Source organism: Apium graveolens, chromosome 3 (assembly GCF_009905375.1).
Source record: "Apium graveolens cultivar Ventura chromosome 3, ASM990537v1, whole genome shotgun sequence".
NCBI classification, from domain to species: domain Eukaryota; kingdom Viridiplantae; phylum Streptophyta; class Magnoliopsida; order Apiales; family Apiaceae; genus Apium; species Apium graveolens.
The window spans coordinates 25,621,082-25,645,132 of NC_133649.1; the positions used below are offsets into that span (position 1 = coordinate 25,621,082).

Here is a 24,051-nt window from a genome sequence, read left to right on the forward strand (position 1 = left end):
GAACTCGAACATCAACAAATTATACATCAAATGATTGCAAATTGAAAGATAGAACTAATTATAACCATCAAATTAATGAAAAATACTTTGGAAAAGAAAAAAACCAGTTTGACGAAGAAAAGTCAAAACTGAATTGTTCAAATCGATTACCTTTTAGAGAAACTGTTTAGAGAAACTGTTAACAGACATAGGTAAAGATTATTTGGCTTCGATTTGAGAACTCAAGCGTTGAATTTGGATTTCAGATCTCTTTCAAATTAGAGTTGATTCTTAGAAAGCTAAAAGAATAAGGTTTGGAGAATTTTTCGGAATTTAGTTTATTTTCCTATTTTTGGAAATTTTCTAATTATTTTGAAATTATTTATATAATCACAAAAACCCACCTAAAAATATTTGCGGCCTAATTATTTCATTTAATTAAAAAATTATCCCAAAATTTATAATTAATTAGGAATAATTTTAAAAATATTATTTTTTTAATAAATATAAAAATCATGCCAATATTATTTAAAAAATAAGAATTTTTCATAAAAGTTAAAAAAATTATGATAATCTTGATTTTATAAAAATGAAAATAAGGGCTACATATTTTTTAATGAAAACATATTTCTAGAAATTGCAAATAATTACAAAAAAAATCCATAAAACTGTCGAAGGGCATATGGGACTACTAAAATATTAATGGGGTATCTTGATTAATAAAATGGACTCATTTTGAATACTATTGGCTAAACGAATATTATTTGAGATAAAAAAAATCATAAATTAATACATAAAAATACACGATACCATGTCAATTACCATGTATGAGATAACACCCTTTGAGATGGAAGTGCATCAAACAAAATAAAATATGTATAATTTCATTTACGAATTTTATAGTGTATACTCATAAATATATGCTACAATTATCAAATTACATGAATTTATTGATTAATACATATTTTTTAATAATAACGATTTATTTAACGCATAATAAAACATTCAAAAAATATTCCTTTTTTGGATCAATTTTTCCCAGATTTTTTTCTCAAAGCGCCCCCTGACTTATGCGCATCATGAGATCAAAGCCATCGATAAAATTAAAAAAAAAAGTCTTAACATGCATTTGGAAAAATAAAGGAATTAGGGAGAAAATTCCAGGGTACAAGTAAAAGTGAAAGCAGTGTATGAAAGCAAACCCGCCTGACAATCATCAAAACCAAAACCCTTGAGTTGGGGCTGGGTAAATTGTAAATTAATAAATTTTGTTCAAGTTGTAACATGGGGAAAGATGAAGAAGAGAGTAGAGGTGTATCAGATGAGAGACAAATAAACGAGGAATACAAAACATGGAAAAAGAACACTCCATTGTTGTATGATTTGGTTATTACCCATGCTCTTGAATGGCCTTCTCTTACTGTTCAGTGGCTCCCACCTTCTCAACTTCCTCACAAGCTCATTCTTGGGACCCACACCTCTGAGAATGAACCCAATTATCTCATGCTTGCTCAGGTTAATCTCCCTTCTCAAGATCTAGATACTAATCTTGATACCAACAATGCTGTTTCTCCTCATCAGCCTAATCCTCAGGTACTTTCTTTTTCTGTAAAGATTCAATCTTTTTGTTTTCTTGAGTAGAATTGGTACAGTTTTTGTTGTGGGCTTGTGAATTGCTGAGTGAATTATGTTTTGGTAAAGATTTTGCGGGCAAAGATTGAATCTTTTTCTCCTTTCTATTTTTCTGTAAAGATTTAGTCTTTTTTGTTTTGTTGAGTAGAATTTATACATATTGATTTTTGTTGTGGGCCTGTGAATTGCTGAATTAATTATGTTGTCATAAAGATTTCGAGGGCAAAGATTGAATCGTTTTCTTCTTTGTATTTTGGGTTCTTGTGTAGTTCTAGCATTCAATTGCAATACTGTGTCTCTGCTAATTGTTACAAACTTTTATATTTATTCCGATAATAGAGGATTTGAAGAGAAGAAGATATGAAACAAGGATGTGAAAGTATTCTCGATATTCAGTTAGAATTACTGTTAAATATTTCACACTAGTTTAGGGAATAAGCAACAATGCTAGTAGAAATACAACTAACCCATTATATTAAAGATGTCACGATAACTGGAATAACTAAAAGAACAGTTATATATGCTTTTTGGTTTATATCTGTCATGTACTCCTATATGAATTTAGATGTTAAGTAGACTTCATCCCTAATCTTACTTTAATACAAGTTGCACATGTATCTTAGTTATTCTAAATTGCGTACTGTTTTTGGTTGTCTGATTAAAACTTTCATTAATAGGTGCAAATAATTCAACAAATTAACCATGATGGAGAGGTTAATCGGGCTCGTTATATGCCCCAAAACCCATTTATCATCGCCACAAAGACTGTGAGTGCAGAAGTCTATGTGTTTGATTATAGCAAACACCCATCAAAGCCTCCTCTAGATGGAGCTTGTAGTCCCGATTTGAGATTAAGGGGCCACAGCACTGAAGGATATGGCTTGTCGTGGAGTCCATTCAAGCAGGGCCACTTATTGAGTGGTTCAGATGATGCTCAGATATGCCTGTGGGACATTAATGCAGTTCCCAAGAATAAGGCTCTGGATGCTATGCAAACATTCAAGGTATTACACTCACATTCCTTATATATATTTTTGTATCTGATAAATCCTCACAAGTTCATTTAATTTTGCGTAAGTGATAGATAATACTAAAGTAAGACATATTGACCAACTAGAGTTGTTTCCTGCATATATATAAATTCTGAAAAGTTTATAGTTCCGAAAGACTTAGTTAAAAAGAAAAAGGCACAGAGTTGATTAGTTAATCTCCAAATAAACACTGTTGTGAATTTTGAATCCGTGCAATTTTTATTTACATCTTACTCTCCATTGTGTATGCGGTATGGTTTTTTTGGTTCTTACAGTAGTTATATTTTCTGGATATAGGTTCATGAAGGTGTTGTTGAAGATGTTGCATGGCATCAAAAGCATGAAAACCTATTTGGGTCTGTCGGTGACGATCATTATTTGCACATATGGGATCTACGAGCTCCAGTTGTAACCAAGCCTAGTCAATCTGTAGTTGCTCATCAAAGTGAGGTGGGTAAATGGATTTTATCATAATGGCACCGTAATTCTTCCAGAAAAGCAAGTCCAATGCTAAATGCAAAATAATTATAGCCATTGATATAATATGGCACGAAAAAATGTTTTTGGTGCTATAATAGGACTTGCACTTTAATGCTAGTTGCAGTTCGCAACCAAGTAATTCCATATTTAACCAACTTTTTATCCAACTTTTCCAACTTTCATTTCAAATCCACCCTCTTTTATTTCTTATATAGTTGATATATTATGTGGCCAGGATACTAATTCTATCCTTGGTTGCAAATTTGGAACCAACTATGCATATTTGCATACAAGTATGCAATTGCTTTGGAGTGGTGAATTTTTCCTTTTGGTTCCAAATTGTAACTCAATCAAGTATAGCATTGCATTGGACTTACTCTTAGAAACTAGGTACCTCTGATTGTGTGTGTGTGTGTGTGTATTTGTGTTAGAGATCTGGTAATAATAATCAAGTACATATCTTTTTTAGAAATGATTAGTGGTCACCCATTAGATGTACTTACATCTCTAACACCAAATATACCCGGGAGTAAACCTCGATATTGATATGTGGATAGCGATAAGCAAGTACTTAATTCATCTACAAACTATTGATATCCTTGTACTTGAGTCCTTGCTTAGCCTGAAACTGTATTATTCTTGCCAGTTTTACAAATTTGTATATTTACAAAATTGCTTTGAATATACAGGAAATTTGCGTATAAAAAATTATTTAGTATATTGTTTAATTTTACCTACATTCTCTATAATATATGTGCTGCTGTTGCTTGGAGATGATCATAATTTGTTTTTCAAAATGGTTTTGTAGGTGAACTGTTTAGCTTTTAATCCTTTCAATGAATGGGTGCTAGTGACAGGGTCCACTGATAGCACTGTTAAGTTATTTGATCTGCGTAAACTGTCCAGTGCTGTCCATACCCTTGACAGTCATAAGTAAGACAACTCCCTTTCATGTTTTACGAGTCCCTTTCTTTGGATTTCATGAATACTGTTATGCATTTTTTGAGAATGAATGTGCTGTTTATCTATGTACTACTTGGATATATGTAAATGGAATATGTTTAGTTAATTCTTACTTGTGAGCTCAAGGTCTTTTCTTATGAAACAGAGAGGAGATTTTCCAGGTTGGGTGGAGTCCACAACATGAAACAATGTTAGGTTCATGTTGTCTTGGCAGGAGACTAATGGTGTGGGATCTTAGCAGGTACTTTTTTCATTTACTCTTAGATATTGTGTGTTTGTATATTTACTAATAAGGGAATGTATACCTTTTGTTTTTGCTTGAGAACCGAGAAGTGAGAAGCTTTACGTAAAATTTGTACAGTGCTTATGCACTAGATTCATAATAACTAAAATATCACAAGTTGAGAATCAAGTATGATTAATCTCTTATTTTGTAATGTCTGTCTCTCAGACCCATTTCAAATACTAATCTAGCTACGTCATTGGTATTTTTTGCAATGTTTGCCCACTTTTTCGTTTTCTTGATTATCCTATTATTATTGAAAACTATCTTGTTCCTGAACTTCGGTATTTGGAGATTATATTTTTGTAAAATAAATTTTCTGTTTATGTACTATTCTCTTCCTTCTCCTAGCCACCATGTGCATGCTATGTTACCATACTTTCATAATTGCTTCTTTTTCCTATTTCCCTATGTATTTGTGTTCTTGTATTCTTCACCGTTTCATGACCAGAAGTTACGTAACTCATATCTGCGTTTTCCGTGGCCATAGTTTTCTTTTGGGTATAAACCGAGATAATATAGCAGTTCCTATCAGAGTGAACTCTGAACACATAATTACAAGGACAGCATTGGGATGGTTTTTACTTTTTACTTGGTTTCTGGAAGCTTCGTAGCTTTATGAATCCTCACTAATGCTTATTTCCTGAGCAATAAGCATTAACCTTTGAATTCATTATATGAGTCGGGTTGATGCATGGGCTTGATTTCTGTCTTCATTGTAGTAAATATATCGTACGTGATGTTTGTTTTGATTCACAATGACAGGATTGGCGAGGAGCAAACACCACAGGAAGCTGAAGATGGGCCACCAGAGTTGCTTTTCGTGCATGGTGGCCACACAAGTAAAATTTCAGATTTCTCTTGGAACCAGAGTGAAGATTGGGTTATAGCTAGTGTGGCTGAAGACAACATACTTCAAGTCTGGCAGATGGCAGACCATATTTACCTTGGCGAGGAAACGGCACCTGGAGACAATGCAACTAAAGGTTCTGGTGCATAAGTTTCCTGATCTGAAGAGGAGGGATTTGTAGGCTGAACAATTAGAAATTCAATTTCTTTTAGTTTCTCTGTTCCTCTATGACAAGGAGCAGGAAATTAAAAGATTAATTTGTATTTTCTTATTTAGTAACAAAAATAATTGTAATTTATTATGAACTTTAAAGATATAAGATAATTAAATTATTACAAATATTTTAGTTATATAGTAGTAGAGTAGTAAAAGTTTTTGTATCCTTTATTTACCTATATGCCAAGTATATTAATATGAGGGAGGAGTATATACTGTAAAAATATTAAGATTTCCTCTTACATTTTAAGAGTATCTCCAAGGGGTGCACCTGTTAGTAATAAAACATAGATAAAACCTTTTATGCTAAAATTTTAATATGTAAAAAAATACAACTCCAAGGCAGACATGAGTGACAACTAAAATTTTAAAAATATAGATAATACGTAAAAAAAGTACAACTCCAAGGCAGACATGAGCACCATTATCTAAATTTTAAAAATATAGATGATATGTAAAAAAATACAACTCCAAGGCAGACATGAGTGGCAGCTAAAATTTTAAAAATATAGATAATAAGTAAAAAAAATACAACTCCAAGACAGACATGAGCACCATTATTTATCTCCAAATATGAAAAATTCTCGCGTTTTATCACACACATATATATTATTTTAATTTTATGTAATGTGAAAAGTGGAATTATTTTATAAAAAATTGTAACTTTTTTCATTGTTAACCAAATTTCATTAAATACTTATATAATAATTTTAATATATTTTATAATTTTAAAATTATTAATAAACTAATATAATAATAAAATTAGTTAAATATTTTATAATATATGAACATAATATTTTTAACTAATTTTTCTGATGTTTATATTATAAGAATAATATCCTTACATATGTTTAATTAATTTAATATTTTAGTTTCACTTGTATTCACTAAAAAATAAATAGTTGATTATTAATAATTTATTCACAACTATATATGTTGAAAAAATTATTTAATATAATTGTTGAAATTTAAAAATAACAATAAAACTCATTTCAAATATAGCTAATCATTTTAGCAAATTTTACATAATATCTATTTTGTTCTATTTTAGCTAATAAATATAGCTAATAGGCTAATGAATATAGCTAATAGTTCTTATTTTTCACTTTGACATGATCTTGAAGATGGAGGTAGGTTAATCTATCAAGACTTTTGAAGGTTTTTTGAATTTTTAAAATGTTGTGTATTCAATTTGGATTTTTGAAAATTCATTAAAGTGAAAATATTTAATTTGGATTTGAATTTTTTTATTTAAAATATTGAGATATTAAATCAGGCTTTTTTTAATTCATTCATTCATTAATTAATCAAATTTAAAAAAACATGTCTTTTGTAGCATTCTGAGTATTGAGTATTTCGATAGGAACTATATATGAAATCTGAAAAAAATTTCATTGCAAAAGTTGAAATTTTACCAAGTAATATGCTAGAATTTTGTTTAATCGATTTATGATTTTTTATTATATTATTCATTTTAAACCAATCAACTGACCTAACTTGAACCAACTTGTAAAAAGTATAGGGTTGAAGTGTATAATACTCCGTCCTCCCTCTTAATTATTATTATTTCTGAAGAATATCTAACACACATTTTAAAATGAATAAAAATTATAGTTCTATATTTTTAAAAAAAAACTTTTTCTAAAGAAAAATAGAATATTTAAACTTTTATACAGAAAAAAAGAAATTATAAAAATTTATAATAATATACTTTTTATTCTTCTTTAAAATATGTGCTGAACAATTTATCAAAAATGATAACAATCTGGAGATGCGGACGGAGTAATTACTTTTCATTTCGTGTTAAAATTATCAAGACTATTTAGCAAAGGAAAAAGAAGTTATGAAGACTGAGTTTATTGGGTTGGGCTGTTAAACTGTGCAAAGAAACCATGTAATAGAAACGGAAACAGCACAACATGAATTGGGCCAAATTTTAGGCCTCAGGAAACAAAAGAAAACCGGCCTAAAACAAGAAAACACCAATCTCAACATCTATTATCGTATAATAAAACCCTAGCCGAGAGAAGAGGATTTTACAAGTTGAGTTTTCACTTGTCAGAGAGAGAGATTGAGAGAGACAGCAGCTATGCCGAAATCAAAGCGAAACAAAGCAGGTGAGTAGTCTTTCTTTGTTTTCTTTATTGTAGATATAAAATAATATTACATACATATGTTGAAAGTACTTATGATATGAATTGATTGCAGTGACATTGTCTAAGACAAAGAAGAAAGGGAGAGAACATAAGGAGACAATAGTCAACTCAATCAGAGATGCTGTTGAGAAATACAACTCTGTTTATGTTTTTAATTTTGAGAATATGAGAAATCTCAAGTTTAAGGAATTTAGAGACCAACTTAGAGCTACTAGCAAGTATGTACTTAGATATCTACTCTCTTTTTTATTTACTTGTTTTGATTAATGAACTTGGTATCGGGCTCGATACGATATGTTGCGGTTGTTATAAAGTTTTAATTTTGTGGTATTTTGGAGTTGGACTCTTTGGAAATAAAATAAAAAATTTGATGGTAGGTACATGATACGGTTGTAAATTTTCTGTTGAAGGTTTGATTTTTATCTTTTTTTTGTCGGAGAAATGAACATTTGAAGTGTGTTTAGGGTGATTGATAATGGGTATTTTTGGATTATTGTGTTTTTACTTGAACTTTTGTATGTGTTAGGTTTTTTCTTGGATCAAACAAGGTGATGCAGGTGTCGTTAGGGCGGTCTGTTGGTGATGAGATTAGGACTGGACTTCACAAGGTTTCTAAGGTATGAGGGGACCCAAATACTTATATGTGAGACCCATTTCTGGAATAATGAAAATGTTGTTCTTATACTGTTCGATGTTGTTTTCAGCTTCTTCGAGGGGATTCTGGTCTTTGCTGCTCCAATTTGCCCAAGGAAGAGGTTGAAAAGTATGTTTTCTCCTACCTTTATACTTGACTTGTAAATTCCTTTTCTCTGCAGTCATATCCATTGGACAAATACATAATTACCTCTTCCTTTTAAATATTCATCTTGGATCCATAGCCAATTAGTTTGTTCAATAAACTGGCTTTGTGCTTTCTCATTGTTAACATCTATACTAAAATTACTGCAACTGATTTTGAAAATGTTTGACCACATCGTTCACATATGGGTAGCTACTAGTACCTTATATGTTATTTTGTAATGAACTGTTTCCAAGATACCTTGTGGCTTTGAAGCTTTCACTGTTTATTAACTCTTTCACCTTTCTTAACGTTTTTTCTTTAACAGAATATTCAATGAATATGAAGATTATGATTTTGCAAGGACTGGTAGCGTTGCAACAGAAACGGTATCATCTCATCCTTTCTGTACATATGAGTTGTATAAGACTAAGTTGCAAGTTCGTCCGTTTGTCTCAACCGTACTTAAGACCCATACTTGACACCCTATGTTAAATTCCAATCAAAGCCCCCTGCATGTAAATGTGTTCTTAGGGTTTATGTAAAACAAAAATCTTAAACACAATTTAGCCTATAGTCTTGACCTTATGGGCCCCTAACTTGCATTTGATAGCATCTTTCACACACACCCACGGGTATACAATATTTTTTAAAAATATTTTAAGTTTATTAACAGCTACTGGCAGGAGTTACTATATCAGATTTTGAAAAAAGTTCATGATCATGGTTATATTTGCTATACTTCAAACCAAATTGGATTGATGCATAGATCCTATTATATGTAAAAAAAATTATTTATCTGAATAGGTATTGTTCCATTTTTATCAAATTTCTCGCCTCTCTTTGTACTATATATAATGTATTTACAACATGTTATGTGTCAAATTTGAACATTTTGCATATAAATAATATATATGTGCTACTTTTCATTTAGGTTGACCTCAAAGAAGGTCCTCTTGAGCAATTCACTCACGAAATGGAGCCTTTTCTGCGAAAGCAAGGGATGCCTGTTAGGTTAAACAAAGGTGCTCCCCCCCCATCAGGCTATCACCCTCTCTTTATCTTCCTCCCCCCCCCCTATTACTCTCTCTCAAACTTGCACACACAAAAACAGCTTTCGCTTATTATTGATGGTACAATTTTGCGGGGAGCAGGTGTGGTGGAGCTAGTTTCAGATTTTGTTGTCTGTGAAGAGGGAAAGCCAATATCACCTGAGGCATCTCGGATTCTGGTTAGTTATTTGACCTTTAAATACTCTTAACTATCATCCCCTTCCCTTTTTTGTAGTTGTGCTTTTTAAAGCGATGCATATTGTACATCAGTAGGAAGAGAAAAATTGAGTAGCTTATAACTGTCTTAAAATGAAGCCTCTGAGGACAATGTCTTTTATAATTAATGTGCTTATTCTCTATAGTTTCAGTTGTATTTTTTACCTATACAATCAATAAGTATATACTTATATTCTTTATAATACAACCTGAATATATTTATATAGACGCGCGCACAAACACATATTGTTATATATTACTGGAAAAGAATGTCTGAATCGTTTATGTGTCTAGTACATAAAGCAGTTGGACAAAAATTCAGAATTTGTTTCTTTAACGCTCATAGACGTTTTTTTTCTGTGTATGCTATATCTGCAAGTTTTTTATATTAACTGACTTCTGTTGTCATGCAGCGTCTTCTGGGGATCAAGATGGCTACCTTTAAGCTTCACCTGATTTGCAGGTGGAGCCCTGAGGATTTTGAAGTTTACAAAGAAGGTTTGGAGGGCTCAGATATTGAATCCTCATAGATGCTTTTGCAAGTGATATATTTTTTCTCTGTACCATGGAATATATTAAATTATCTCTAATAGTGTAAGATTATGCCCGAGATATGTTTAGGTTGTTTCAGATATCAATCTGGCAGCTGACTAAATTTTGTTAAACATCGACAGTGAGAAATATTATTACCAGTTATCAATGCCCGCTTGAAATTTGTACCTGTTTTCAAATAGTGACTCAGTGAAGAAACCTTGTTTGATCCCAATTTTTGAATAACTTTGTTTGATCCCAATTTCTGAATTACAATATTGTCAAGTTTCAAGGTTGTGACTCTTGTTTAGGCAAATATTTATTGGCATGCAAAAACTGCAGAGTTGTTTTTAGGTCTTTGAACAATTTTTTGGGTTTCAAACAACATATTGTTTTTGACCAAATTTGTTGGCCTTTTCAGATTAGTAATGAGGGCTTATGAAGTGATCAATTCAAATGTTAAATTATTTTCTGAATTTTATATATTAGGATGTATTAAATTTTTTATAATTTATTAAAAAATTATTGTATTCAATTCAGATAAAAAAATTTGCTATACAATTAGGATTTTTTTTAATCTATGATATTCAGTAAGGATATATATATAATGGCACTTCAAAAATGATTAATTTTTGTATATTTATGAAACAATAGAAATAGATTTGAATATAATTTCAACCAATCTTTTATATCTTTAGAAATCTGTTCAAAAAATATGACTTTGAAATATTTGTTAGAAATTACATATCAACTCAAAAGACATGAAACTCTATCACTATCTCCCGTGTTTTTTAGATCTTTTAGATGAACAAAATAGAAAAAAGGGGTTGGATGTTGATGGAAAACAGAAGATGAACAAATAAAAGGGGTTGGATGTTGATGGAAAAAAAAAAAGAAATAATTCGGCATATATTTTCTTTCTTACTATCTCAAGTTTTTGAAAAAAAAAATGAAAAAAATAAATATATCAAAATATTCAATACAATTATCACTACAAGTACAATATATTCAATACAATTATCATTACAAGTAGAATATATCATTCCTCCTCATCATCTCACTTTTGAAACAACTTAAAGAAAATAACAAGTACAAATATTTTCTTTTATGTCCATATTAAACTAGGGAGCACTGTCCATATTAAAAATCAACAAAACCTAAGATAAAACTAAAATAGACAGAAATTTCTAAAATTTTATATATTAATAATCCATTTAAAAAATTTAAAGACTCAATACCTTTTAAGAACATTTTAAGATAAAATATTTTTAACCAAGTCTCAAGTTGATAGTCATTAGACCACTTTAGAGAGAATTAAATTGATCATTGCTTCCTAGTACTAACTACCCGACACTTTATATATTTTTATTTTCGCAATTTGTCATATCCATTTGTAGAGAACAGATAGAAAATGGCAGGTATTGGGTAGCATTCATACATAAATTTACAGAGGTGATGGTGATTGGATTAGGAAGGAATTGGCAATAGGAAAATGCATCATTTTGGCCCCCTAAAATCTATAAACCAGCAAAAATGGCTTACAATTTTCAGTTAACATTGACATTTTTTTGAGCATTATCGACGCACATTGGCCTTATCATGTCCTGAAAAAAAATCCTCAAATCCAGGAAAGGGGATCGGATAGGAGTGGGGCGTCTGGATGCCCATCCCTGTATCTGTTCAAAAAGATCTAGTATCTATATTAAGCTTCACCTGAGGAATGGGGTGACACAACCCGTTTAAAATCAGCCAATTTGATTAACCAAATCCTTGATAATCAACTCCTACGTTCAACAAGAGATATCAAATTTCATATTAATACTACAATGACTAAAGTCTAGAGTCTAGACGAACACCACACACCACAATTGGAAATTTTAAATGCTGAGAATTCAATTTTTTTCATCCTCCAAAAGCTTCAACTCTTTGCGCCAATCTTCTATCTTTGCCAACTTTACCAGTTGTTCTGGTTTCAGTTCTCCTTGAACATTTTTCTGTTTTTGGGCTTCTGCTAGCCGTATCTGGAAAAAAAAATAGGAAACCAGTAAAAAAATTATTTCTTATTGGTAAAGGGGCATATCTACTTAATTAACAATTAAATAAAAAGTTATTTAGGCACAGATGACAAACCTTCTATATCATAAATATGGACTATTCATCATTTAAAAACAAGCTTTTTGCAAGGGGATAACATTAAATCAAATTTAATTAGCAAAAAAAAAAAATAAATAAAGTTAGTGCCCAATGCTATAAATACATCGACTATACTCAAAATCTTATATCTTTTTTAAAAAGTTGACATAAACTTTCAGGTTCTTCTGTTCCAGTTAATAACACTAAAAACCAAAAATCAAATCCTCTACTGTACTCATATACATCCTCCCTAAACAATTATTCAATAAAAATATATCTACTATAAGCTGGTCGACTAAATTAATCTCGTCATAATATTGGGGCATAGCGGCAAGTATATGAACTATAATAAGCACATTGGCCAATCCTTTAAGAATCAATATATATTAACTGCTTACGACCACATATGCGGCTAGACGCCGTCTACAATTGTGTGGAAATGATATCGATGCAAACTAACTATTAACAAGTGAAAGTAATTTTCTGTAGGTGACGTGATATCCATGATGCAAACTACAGGAACCTAAACCCTGTATATATACATCTGACGATTATAGTCTAGAAATTGGTAAACAACCACTAAAATTTGACACCCGCAAATTTAAGAGGGTTCATTTTATAATTTAACGGCATCAGGGATTCAAAAACGCCTGTACATTATTACATATTACCAATTTATGTGGTGAGAGTAACAACTAACAATCTAAATTATCAAAAAAACAACTAACAATCTAAAATGATCCACATAGTCCAACAAAACAAGCAATAGTCCATGTATGACTTGATAATATATTATTTATCAAGAGGTCAAGTCAGTGAGTCACATATAAAGTATGAACTATTATTCTTCTTAAGAATGAAAAATTTGCAAGCAAGAAGCAACGCTTAAACTAAAACTAGACAGCAACGTAAGTGCACACTGCGCAGAAAAAGATTGAGATTATTTCAGATATAATAATTTTAGTGGGTGTCCCATGCATGATGTATTTACCTTCTTTTTTAATGCTCGGATCTTTTTATCGATATCAGGAACAGGATCTTGTGAACCCAAAGGCTCTACTGAATCTGACGAAGCAATTGCTGCAGAAGAATTTGTAGCAATATTTAGATCGTTCAACTCCGAGGTGACCACCTCAACAGCTGGTGCTTGATTCAAATCTTCAACAGATGAAACTTTATCTTTGTTCAAGTCCTTATCAAGGGCAGCCTGCTAGATTAACAAGTAAAATTCAATATCAAGATATAAACACAAGAATATGAAGTAATGTTAAGATAAAGTGATTCGTTGGACAATAAATATTCTTAGCTTCTATATGTACATAAATATTCAACAATTGTTAACTTGAAACAGATTTCTGCTACTAGTTCACTTTTTAAAATGTTTATTTTTTTCACAAAGATTTTCTGTACATTTATTCCAGTTGATTCTATGCCTCGTTTGTTTCGTCAACTTTGTGGTTATTGGGGTAACCAAAACTTACTTTAAACCAAATTACATTGCATAATTTCTAGGTATATAAATAAGTGTGCTTGGTTAATTACTATGCAAGTAGAAGTTATATAAAATATTTAATTTGGGTTACTTGCACCATTTTAAAGTTAAATGGACCAAGTAAATTGTGGCTACCGTGGGTAGACAGGGACACGAGGTTTTGGAATAACCATAAGTACCTAGGAACCATGAGTTACTTTGTTCAATTCTAATTATGCAACTTCTATCAGATCCAACAAACATGCAGTTTCATCACTGGGTTACATCAAAACAAACCAGGCCTTAATATATGAATGGTATTATAGTTATTGTCATGGCCTCAAGGTCACCCTCACATTGTCTAACCTATAGTTAGAATAATTTCTTATACAAATGCAGAGGAACACATTTATCAATTCAGAGGGAGTTATCGGTAATTTCAAAGGAAGTGAATTCCGTCTCGACGATTGCTTAGCAGAATCTCGAGCCATCTATCTCTTCCTCTTAATCATGTTTGTCTACTAGAGGGAAAGATTAAGCTACATTGGTGGCATTAGAGGTGAAAGAGACTAGTGTTTTATTCCTCTGGTTTATTGTTTATTTAAAGTAAATCATTAAGCATAAATTTGCAAGCTTTTGGCTTTAACTCGCACTTCATCACCAAATTAAATCTTGCATCTACTTGCAAAATAAGTAACTAAACTATTCACAACACCATCGTGTATCTGCATTGCGTATACCTGTAATCGCTTTTCCTTCTTCCTTTTATTTCTTTTAGCAGACTTAGTAGTCTTAGGTTTCGCAGCAACACTGGGGTCAGAACCCGGCGGCATTCCCTCGAGAGACTCCATTTCCTTCTTCCACTGCCACCAATTATGAATATAACAATATCCAAATGTCAATCTCCTAAAATACTCAATCACTAATTATCGAATTTTATCCAACATTTCGATAAACAATCCTAAATTAGAAAAGAGGGGGGGGAGAGGAGACTTACAAGGGCGCCTTTGGATTGATAGATAGCAACTTCATCTTGAGGAACATAACCAGCCCTAATTCGAATGGGTTTACGAAGAGTGCCGTCGGGTCTTCGGGTCGGGCCAAGAATCCTCTCTCCTTCTTTTAGGGTCTTACCTACTTGTGCTTCTAATTTTCGTGCTTCTTCTTCTCTCGCCATACTCCCCTTTTGGATTCACACCAAATCTCTCCTGCTACATACATATATCAGTGTTGCTATTCATTCTAGTTTATTTTTTTCCTTAAAGAAGAACATTGATTTAAATTCTAGTATGGGATAATTTATTTAATATGGTATTCTTTTATATTAATTTCTTTTTTAATAAAATATTAGCTATTTATCTATCTATACTATACAACAAACATTTTTATTATTATTTATAAAATTACAAATAAATTTTTAGGTTCGAATCCTGCCAACAACAAACATTTATATTAATATTTATAATAAATATACTAACCAAGTTCACAAATTCGAACTCCGCCAACATCAAACATTTAATTATTATTTATAAATAAGGTTAATGATTCAAATCTCATAACCATATACTACTTTATACTATACTATTTGATTTAATTTAAAGTTATACACAATCAAATTATAATTATATTGTTATTAATTAACGTATTTATTTATTTATGTTAGAATTTCAATAAAATCATATAAAATATAAATAAAAATAAAAATATTAACGGAGCCCGTGCATCACACGGGTTTTAAGCTAGTAATATATAAAAATATTAATGAGAAAAATGCCCTTACGTACGTATTTAGAGAGCTTATATGAGTACGTTTAGTAAAACTACTTAGTTTTGGGGCAAGTTTAAAAAGATCACCCTCTAATAAATAAAAACAAAATTTTAATAAAAATTACCTAAGTCCATTAGGTTAAACTTAAAGTGTGCGACTCCTTGATTGCACAAACTTGTGTCCATTATCATCATATTATCATGGATGAACGAGATTCAATATAGAGCAATAATAAATGATACAATTTTTTCATATGACGGTATTGAAGATACAGATCAAAACGAGCTTTTAGTAAGTTTTGAAGCAGAGGCAGAAGATGATGATGAATCCCGTGAACTTGCAAATTACAATGAACTCATAAACTACTCTTTTACACCTCGTGTTGGTATGGAGTTCCCTGATAGCGATAGTGCTTATGAATTTTATAAAAAAAATGCTTTAATACATGGATTTGTTGTCTTATATTCATCTCAAAGGTTAAAAAATGGTGGTGATTTTTATCGAAACATGTTTATTTGTAATAAAGAAGGAGTTGAAAGTGTTGATAAACGCGAAGAGGGGAGGGAAATTAAAAAACAACATCGTGAGATAAGAGAAAATTGTAACACCCATATGATTGTTCAAGTAAACCCCATAGAGGTAACTGGTGCATCAAAAATTTTATTAATGTGCACACTCACCCAATGATAAATTCTCCGGAAAAAGAGTCCATTTAAGGACTCATGAAAAGGCTTGTGATGAAGCACTCGTCAGAAATACAATCGATGAATATTACTAATGTGGTGTTGGGCCTTCCAAAATTTCTCAACTGATAAATTCTACGAGTCATAGTTATGTCAAGATCACACCGCAACAATTTACTTATCAATTGAAAATTATTCGAAAAAGTAACATTAAAAGAGAATGTACTAGTGTTTTGCAAAAATTATTTGAGAGGCAAGCTCAAGATTCTCAGTTTTATTATTCTATTGAAGTTGACGAGAATCAAGTCTGTACAAGTATGTTTTGAGCTGATGGTAGAGCTAGGAACTCATATTTATTGTTTGGTGATGTGCTTGTTTTCGATGTCACCAATAGAACGAACAATTTTTTGTTGCCATTTGCACCATTTACTAGTGTTAATCTTCATTTGCAATTTACATTATTTGGTTGTGCATTACTTGCTGATGAGCGTGAAGAAACATTTGTTTAGTTATTTGACTACTGGCTAAAGTGTATGGGGAATAAAGCTTCAGGGACAATAATAACCGACCAAGTTCCGGCAATTTGTAATGCAATTAGAAGGTTTTTTCCACTTACTCATCATAGATATTGTCAATGGCATTTAAGTCTTCATGAACCTGAGCACCTTTGTTCACTATAGACATTCTATAATCCTGAGTTTGATGGGCAAAAAAGACGAGGGATATTGAAGAATCTAAAAAATTATGGTTTAAAATGAAAGAAAAATACAAGCACAATTTTGATGAGCCTCTAAATCAGAAACATAAAAATGAGGTTAAGTCTTAGTATTGGCTAGAAACCATATATGGACAATGAGTTCATTGTGTTATTCCCAAACAATGCAACAAGAATTACAGAAGGGGGGTTGAATGTAATTCTGGCTATTTTTTCTGATTTTAAGAATGTTCTTACTTAGCATATAACTGTGTTTGATTTGCAATAGTGCGGAATGAAAGAATAATAGAAATCAAAACACAAAACAATAAAACACAAGACTTTAAAACTTTCTGGTGGATTTGAACTTATCCACCAGAGATATATATAAAGTTGAGAACTCTGTGATGCTTGAATAACACACAATTATTTACAAGAGAACTTACAAAATTACAGAGAAATGCTTAACAGATGCAGCTTTATCTATCTCTCTGAAAATAATGCTTACTAAGTTATTGTTCTACTTGCTACACTTGGTTTATATATCACCAAGTTACATGATAGTAAGACAAGACAATAAAACAAAATTACATCTAGTCTAACTCCATGCTGTTATATTACTCTATCCAGCATCTTTGAATATCTTCATATTTGCATGGAAATGGTAATGCTTCTTTATTCTCTAAATCCTTCAATTAGGCTGTCACATTCCATTTGCAAACATCTGACGCATATGACTGTGTTGTCACTATCAACTGCTATTTTGAATATTATTATCCGTCGGGATTATCTGGATCATCCGTCGGGAGTCTTGTTGATTATCCGTTGGGAGCCTTTGTAGTTCATCTATCGGGAGTCTTTCTGCCACTTGACTCTATTTCACTTATACAGAATTACAAGACATCTTATATTTATAATTAGCCAACCTATTTTGTATATCAATCTAGTAGTTAATATGACTTAAAAAATCCTACAGCATCTACTCAACTAAAATATTGTTGTTTACATAAATGTGCTACAATACTTATTGTTACATAATCTACACTCTCGATGGATGTTAAATTATCATCCGTCAGAACTATAAAGTTCATCCGTCGGGACTATACTAAAATATCCGTCGAGAGCTACAAAGACACTAAGTCAAATCTACTAAGGTGTTTTGTTCAACTTATCATCAAGTTCACAACATATTTCTAACAATCTCCCCCAATTTATGTCTACTGGAATTATAGGCATAAATTAAGAGAAACTTGATGATAACAAAATACCCTAAATATACAGATTGAATAATAGTAGATAAAACTATTAAGTGCTACTATTTATTTGAAAATTGAACAAAGTAAATTGTACAAAGAGTTCTCACAATCATTATCAAGGTGCTCCTCTAGTCTGAGCAGATGTTATCTATTTCCTTGATTGTCTAGATTTCTTCCCAAGCTTCCTGTTGTTTTCTTCTATTTGATATTGGAGTTGTTTGTGAAATTCAAGTTCTTCAGCATTTGATAGATCCAGCTTTTCTTGTATTTCCAATAGAGTATCATTGCTAGAGATACTCAATTGGTCATCCTGTCTGAAGAATCTTCTTACACATTTATCATCCATGAATTCCATCAGCCAGTGAGGCCTCAAATACACTCTATTTATGTGAAGGGAATTGATAGAGTCCTTGGGAGTGCATCTGAGGCTTTGTTGCTCCTTAGATCTTCTATCTTCTTTAGTACCATTCTTTTAGCAGTCACATTAAACCCAAAATTTTTCTTGAATGATGAGAAGATTTTTATCAAAACATAACAGCTTCTTGAAATATCCTGTGAAGGGGCCATATGATCTCTTTCCAACCCTTGTATTTGAATACTAGTCTTTCAGAGAGATTTCTGTGAGCATCAATTGCTCTCACTTCTTCTAGTTCATCCATGTAGAGATTTATATCTGAAAATTCTTTGATGTCACAGATGTATAGAAGATCCCCCTTGTTGACAGTTGGTTGAGCTTTGGTTAGTGTGGCGCCCTCCAAACCCGGGTTAGAAGTTTGGGGTCCACACACACACACACCTTATTTATAACCTGCTTAAAATAATAATAAAGATAATAATAATATGCAGTGACCCTACTTACCAACTACCATGGATCCCAACAGGTTAAAGTATGCACACAAGCCACACACACACACTTATATTACAAACGCCCAAATCGCAGCTATTCAAACTTACTGCTGAATATTAAACATTATTACAAACTTCATAAACTTAAACTATTCCAAAAGCTGTCAGCTAGCGTAACTCGATCAACCTCGACCCCTAGCTCTCGTACTGCATTGGGGATCCTCGCTACCAACAGGTTCCTTCTTAACTAGAAAAGAACATAAACAATATCGCACAAATAAGCTAACTAGCTCAGCAAGTCACATTGACAAGACTGAGAATAATGATCATCAAGTAAAAAAAGTTAAGGTATCAAGTGAAGAATGATTAATGATTTAGAATTGGATATTATATTTTTATTTTTAAAAAAGGTTAGACCCGAGCAACGCATACAGCTCTACTCTAATTACTGGATCCAAGGCACACATTGGCCTAACTTGACCACCAATCTGGTCTAACCACGAATCTGATCCACAATTTTATAAAACAATCCAATTCTAACATAATAACAGAATAAACAATGCAAGACAATAAACAAAATAATAAGCAACATTGGATGTCCAATAATAAAATGGTTTCAATCTTCACAAATGAAATATGGCTATCAAATGGTGAAAGAAATGGATAACAAAAGAATCAAAGTTTCAAGGTTATAAGGATTTGGTCTTTCATAGCGTAAGGTACAATGGTTTGAATATGTAAGCAATCTGATTCAGTGTTTGGTTTTTAGTTTGCATGTATTTGTGGAGTAGTATCGTATATCTGTGGTTCGTATTCGGGGATTTAACAATCAATGGTTCAGAAAGAATAAGGTTTACGGCTCAAAGATCAATAGCTGGAATCAAGTTTTAGGGTTCAGTGCTTCAAAGCACTGGAAATATAAAACAGGACTATTAATTATCTACAATATGTCTCGAGAAAGTTTAGAACACTTGCCTGGTACTAGCTTGCTATACTTCACCAATTTCCAATCACAATTCTCCTACTCCTCGATTATCTGTTTCCCTTTTCTACGCCTTGCCTCTTCTGCTCACATACCATAAGTATATATCAATACTCAACTCATATGATTCTATTCAGTATACACTTCTATCTACCCTTCGTTTTACCCAAATCCGACTAACGGATTGAAAGTCATGCTAAAAACAAGTAAACACCGAACATATAGACCGACAGTCAAACAAACAAGTCACATATAGCACATAGCACGTCAAAAAATCAATGAAATTTCATTTATAAGGAAATCTCGGGTCTTGAACAGTCTTTCGGGTATTTAATTTGATTTTTAAAACATTTTTCGGAGTCAAAACGAGTCGTTGGGTCAATTTTAAAGCAATAGACAGGGTTCAGTGTGCCAAATCTGGCTTCAAAATAATTTTATAATAATTATCGAGCCTTGAAAATAATTTAAAATAATATTTTAAAGCTCAAAACTATTTTTCGGAATTTTTAAATTATTATTAAATAATTAAATCTAATTAAATAATTAATTAAAATCATTAATAATTAATTAAATCAAATAATCAATTAATTTTTGAATTAATTGACCAATTAATTAATTAATTATTAACTAAAATTAATTAACTAATTAATTCAGATTTATTTTTGAATTAAAAATAATTCTAGGAATTAAAATAATAATTTTTAGAATTTTCAGTAATTAAAAATGAATTTTTATAATTAAAATAAATAAGAAATATAATTTTAAATAATTTATAAACAGGAATCCCTCATTTGTAAAATTTACAAACTCCAGGGACCAAACTGCATCGTTCTTAAAAGTATGGGTACTAAACTGTAATTTTCACAGGGTTCGCCGGAAAACACCTCTGTCTCGCCGGAGAAGACGATCGGGGAATCCTCAGGCCACCCCCACCTCCAGATCACATCTACACGACACCAGGAACACAACCATGCCATCAATTCATTCTAATAATCCCTGAGTTGGCCGGAAATTGACCGAGAAGTTCGCCGGTTTCCGGCGAGCTCGGCGTAAACTTCAAATGACAACTCCCTCCTCTACAGACCTCGTCGATTTTCAAGACTTATACGAATCGATTGCAAATTTCATAAGGAACACAATCCACCCCTCTAGAACATCTATCTATCCCGAAATAAGAAACCCCCAAATTCAATCAAGAACAATCAAACGAATTATAAACCTTAATTTCGAAATTCGAAAATCAAACTCAATTTTGAACATGTTGTTGAACTCCAAATCAGTCATATGACATATCAAAATCATCAGGAAAACAAGTTCTACAATAGGCAAGCATCAATCAATCAAACAATCATCCGAACAGAAATTCATATTTTTAATCAAAATAATTCGAAAATAAATAAAAATATATAAAATCAACCTTTGATTCTGCAGTAAAACGAGCTCTGGAATCTGATAGAACACTTTAAAACCTCCATTTTGGTTACTAGAGCTTCTCGAGCAGATTTTAATAACACCTTGATTTTGTAGTTTGATTCTCAGAAAGGTTTATGAATATATGTATTTTCCCTGTAAAATTATATAATTTCTGTTTGCAAATGATTTTCGGTACGAAATAAAATACGGTAAAGGCTATTTATAATTACGGAAAATTAGTATCCCGTTGGATCATTCCGGATATAAAATAGTACGTTTATTTATAAAAACAGATCCAAACGGTACCGGTTTTCGGGATAATTATCCAAATCAGTACAATTTGTACTGCGGTCTTGGTCTCAGCGCCTGGTTACACGTATTACGAGGTGATAATTATAATAGTTTAATAAAAAGATCCTGTTTATCAAAATTACGAGTTTTATTGATTTACCGAAACGAATTTTGTATCGAAAATATTGCGCCGGGACCTGCACAGGACAAACCGTACGCCTGATCGAAAAAGTCAAAACATGGAAAATGCTCGGAATATTGCAATTAGGTTAGAAAGGATTTTTTGGAAGAGTTTTGGGTTATAAAAACGTAAAAACGGGTGAAGTCGGCTGGTTACCGATTAAATTAAATAGTTTATAAATACTTGAAAAAAGAATTTATAAAATCCATAAATTTTCTATAGAATCATAAATCAACATAAAAATAAATAGGAAGATATGACAATTATCTATATTTTACTTTGGACATATAAAAATTAAAATACTCAATTAATATTATTTTTAAACATCCAAACACATATACCACTTAACAAATAATTCAAAGAATAAATACTAAACATGCATAATATTTATTTATTAGCAAAAATAATTATACGATATATCCCAGATATTACATCCTTCCCTCCTTAAAAGGATTCTGTCCTCAGAATCTCCTAAGAAAACAAATGAGGGTACTTTTCTCTCATATCACTTTCTAACTCCCCGGTTGACTCTTCAACCTTTGGGTTTCTCCACAGTACTCTGACTAACTTTACCACTTTATTTCTTAACACTTTCTCTCTTTCTTCTAGAATCTCTATCGGACTCTCTACATACGACAAATCTTCTTGAAGCTCTATTGGCTCGTATTCGATTACATGCCTGGAGTCTGGATTATACTTCTTAAGCATCGATACGTGAAAAACATTGTGAATGTGCTCCATGTGCGGGGGTAACGCCAACTCGTAAGCTACTTTGCCAACACGCTTTAGAATTTCAAAAGGTCCAACATATCTAGGGCTCAGTTTTCCTTTCTTCCCAAATCTTGTCAATCCTTTCCACGGCGATACTTTCAGTAATACCAGATTTCTTTCTTCGAATTCCATATCTTTCCTTGATTGATCTGCATACTTCCTTTGACGGTCTTGCGCTGCCATCAATCTCTTTTGAATAACTTCAATAACTTCCTTTGTCTGCTGCACCAATTCAGGTCCAAGTATTTTGCGTTCTCCTACTTCGTCCCAATATATAAAAGATCGATATTTGCGTCCATAAAGAGCTTCGTAGGGTGGCATCCCAATACTGGCATGATAACTGTTGTTGTAAGCAAATTCTACCAAGGGTAAATGCTTATCCCAACTTCCTTTGAAATCAATGACACAAACACGTAACATGTCTTCGATTGTCTGGATTGTTCTTTCACTCTGGCCGTCCGTATGTGGATGGTAAGTCGTACTCATATTCAGTCTCGTTCCCAAACATTCTTGAAAACTCTTCCAAAATCTTGAATTAAATCTCGGATCTCGATCAGATACGATAGACACATGAACTCCATGACGAATTATAATTTTTTTCAGGTACATATGAACTAACTTATCTAGTAAAAATCTTTCATTTATAGGCAGAAAATGAGCTGATTTAGTAAGTCTGTCCACTATAACCCAAATGGCATCATGATTAGCTTTCGTCCTTGGTAATCCAACTATGAAATCCATGGAAATATGCTCCCACTTCCACTTTGGAATCTCTAATGGCTGCAATAATCCACTTGGTCTCTGATGCTCTACTTTAACTCTCTGACATGTATAACATCTGCTAACCCATTCCACAATCTCCCTCTTCATATCTGGCCACCAATAATTTTCCTTTAAATCTATGTACATCTTGGTACTCCCTGGATGGATTGAATATCTAGAATTATGAGCTTCTTGAAAAATTTCATTCTTCAACTCCGTCACTGATGGAATCCAAATTCTAGAAAAAAACCTAAGAATACCTTGATCGTCCTTTTGCGTGCACAATTCCTCACCTACCAAACGGTTAATGTCCTGATCCATTACCTCTTCTTGACACTTCCTTATCTTCTCTAATAACTCCGGCTGGAAAGTCATACTATACACTTTTGCTTCATCAAGCTTGCAAACTCTAATCTCCAATTCCAGTTTCTGAAATTCCTTGTATATCTCTTCGGGTACTGATAACACATTCAACTTTTCTTTCCGACTTAACGTGTCCGCCACAACGTTTGCTTTACCGGGATGATAGTTAATCGTGCAGTCGTAATCCTTAATCAACTCTAACCATCTTCCCTGTCTCATATTAAGCTCCTTCTGTGTGAATATGTACTTCAAGCTTTTGTGATCCGTATA

The 24,051-nt window shown here is 32.1% G+C and overlaps 3 protein-coding genes across 4 annotated transcripts; 2 read left to right on the forward strand and 1 right to left on the reverse strand.

The window, feature by feature from the left end:
* The first annotated feature begins 1,100 nt into the window (after positions 1-1,100).
* LOC141712004 (histone-binding protein MSI1-like) lies at positions 1,101-5,568 on the forward strand. The gene is made up of 6 exons (XM_074514761.1): positions 1,101-1,572; positions 2,289-2,615; positions 2,940-3,092; positions 3,931-4,055; positions 4,231-4,326; positions 5,134-5,568. The coding sequence occupies exons 1-6, from the start codon at positions 1,264-1,266 to the stop codon at positions 5,366-5,368; spliced, it is 1,245 nt and encodes a 414-aa protein (XP_074370862.1). The 5' UTR covers positions 1,101-1,263; the 3' UTR covers positions 5,369-5,568.
* A 1,827-nt stretch (positions 5,569-7,395) lies between these two features.
* On the forward strand, positions 7,396-10,367 carry LOC141712005 (uncharacterized). The gene is made up of 8 exons (XM_074514762.1): positions 7,396-7,551; positions 7,643-7,808; positions 8,117-8,207; positions 8,295-8,353; positions 8,697-8,757; positions 9,303-9,393; positions 9,523-9,599; positions 10,050-10,367. Exons 1-8 carry the CDS (start codon positions 7,524-7,526, stop codon positions 10,164-10,166), a joined length of 690 nt encoding a protein of 229 aa, XP_074370863.1. The 5' UTR covers positions 7,396-7,523; the 3' UTR covers positions 10,167-10,367.
* A 1,538-nt stretch (positions 10,368-11,905) lies between these two features.
* Positions 11,906-15,033, reverse strand: LOC141712006 (partner of Y14 and mago). 2 transcript variants are annotated; one of them, XM_074514764.1, is made up of 4 exons: positions 14,769-15,033; positions 14,512-14,634; positions 13,292-13,507; positions 11,906-12,188 (listed from the first exon to the last, which is right to left on the reverse strand). In XM_074514764.1, exons 1-4 carry the CDS (start codon positions 14,946-14,948, stop codon positions 12,060-12,062), a joined length of 648 nt encoding a protein of 215 aa, XP_074370865.1. In that variant the 5' UTR covers positions 14,949-15,033; the 3' UTR covers positions 11,906-12,059. The 2 variants fall into 2 exon arrangements, with proteins under 2 accessions (XP_074370865.1, XP_074370864.1); XM_074514763.1 differs by having other exon boundaries at positions 13,292-13,510.
* Positions 15,034-24,051: the final 9,018 nt, after the last annotated feature.

Excerpts from the sequence above, each read along its gene's own strand:
- LOC141712006 (XM_074514763.1), bottom strand. The coding sequence starts at position 14,948 with ATGGCGAGAGAAGAAGAAGCACGAAAATTAGAAGCACAAGTAGGTAAG. Across the intron at positions 14,635-14,768 it reads ATCAATCCAAAGGCGCCCTT|TGGAAGAAGGAAATGGAGTC; the intron begins GTAAGTCTCCTC and ends AATTGGTGGCAG. Across the intron at positions 12,189-13,291 it reads TCCGAGCATTAAAAAAGAAG|ATACGGCTAGCAGAAGCCCA; the intron begins GTAAATACATCA and ends TTTTTTTTCCAG.
- LOC141712005 (XM_074514762.1), top strand. The coding sequence starts at position 7,524 with ATGCCGAAATCAAAGCGAAACAAAGCAG. Across the intron at positions 7,809-8,116 it reads CAACTTAGAGCTACTAGCAA|GTTTTTTCTTGGATCAAACA; the intron begins GTATGTACTTAG and ends TGTATGTGTTAG. Across the intron at positions 8,208-8,294 it reads GACTTCACAAGGTTTCTAAG|CTTCTTCGAGGGGATTCTGG; the intron begins GTATGAGGGGAC and ends TGTTGTTTTCAG.
- LOC141712004 (XM_074514761.1), top strand. The coding sequence starts at position 1,264 with ATGGGGAAAGATGAAGAAGAGAGTAGAGGTGTATCAGATGAGAGACAA. Across the intron at positions 1,573-2,288 it reads CTCATCAGCCTAATCCTCAG|GTGCAAATAATTCAACAAAT; the intron begins GTACTTTCTTTT and ends TTTCATTAATAG. Across the intron at positions 3,093-3,930 it reads TAGTTGCTCATCAAAGTGAG|GTGAACTGTTTAGCTTTTAA; the intron begins GTGGGTAAATGG and ends ATGGTTTTGTAG.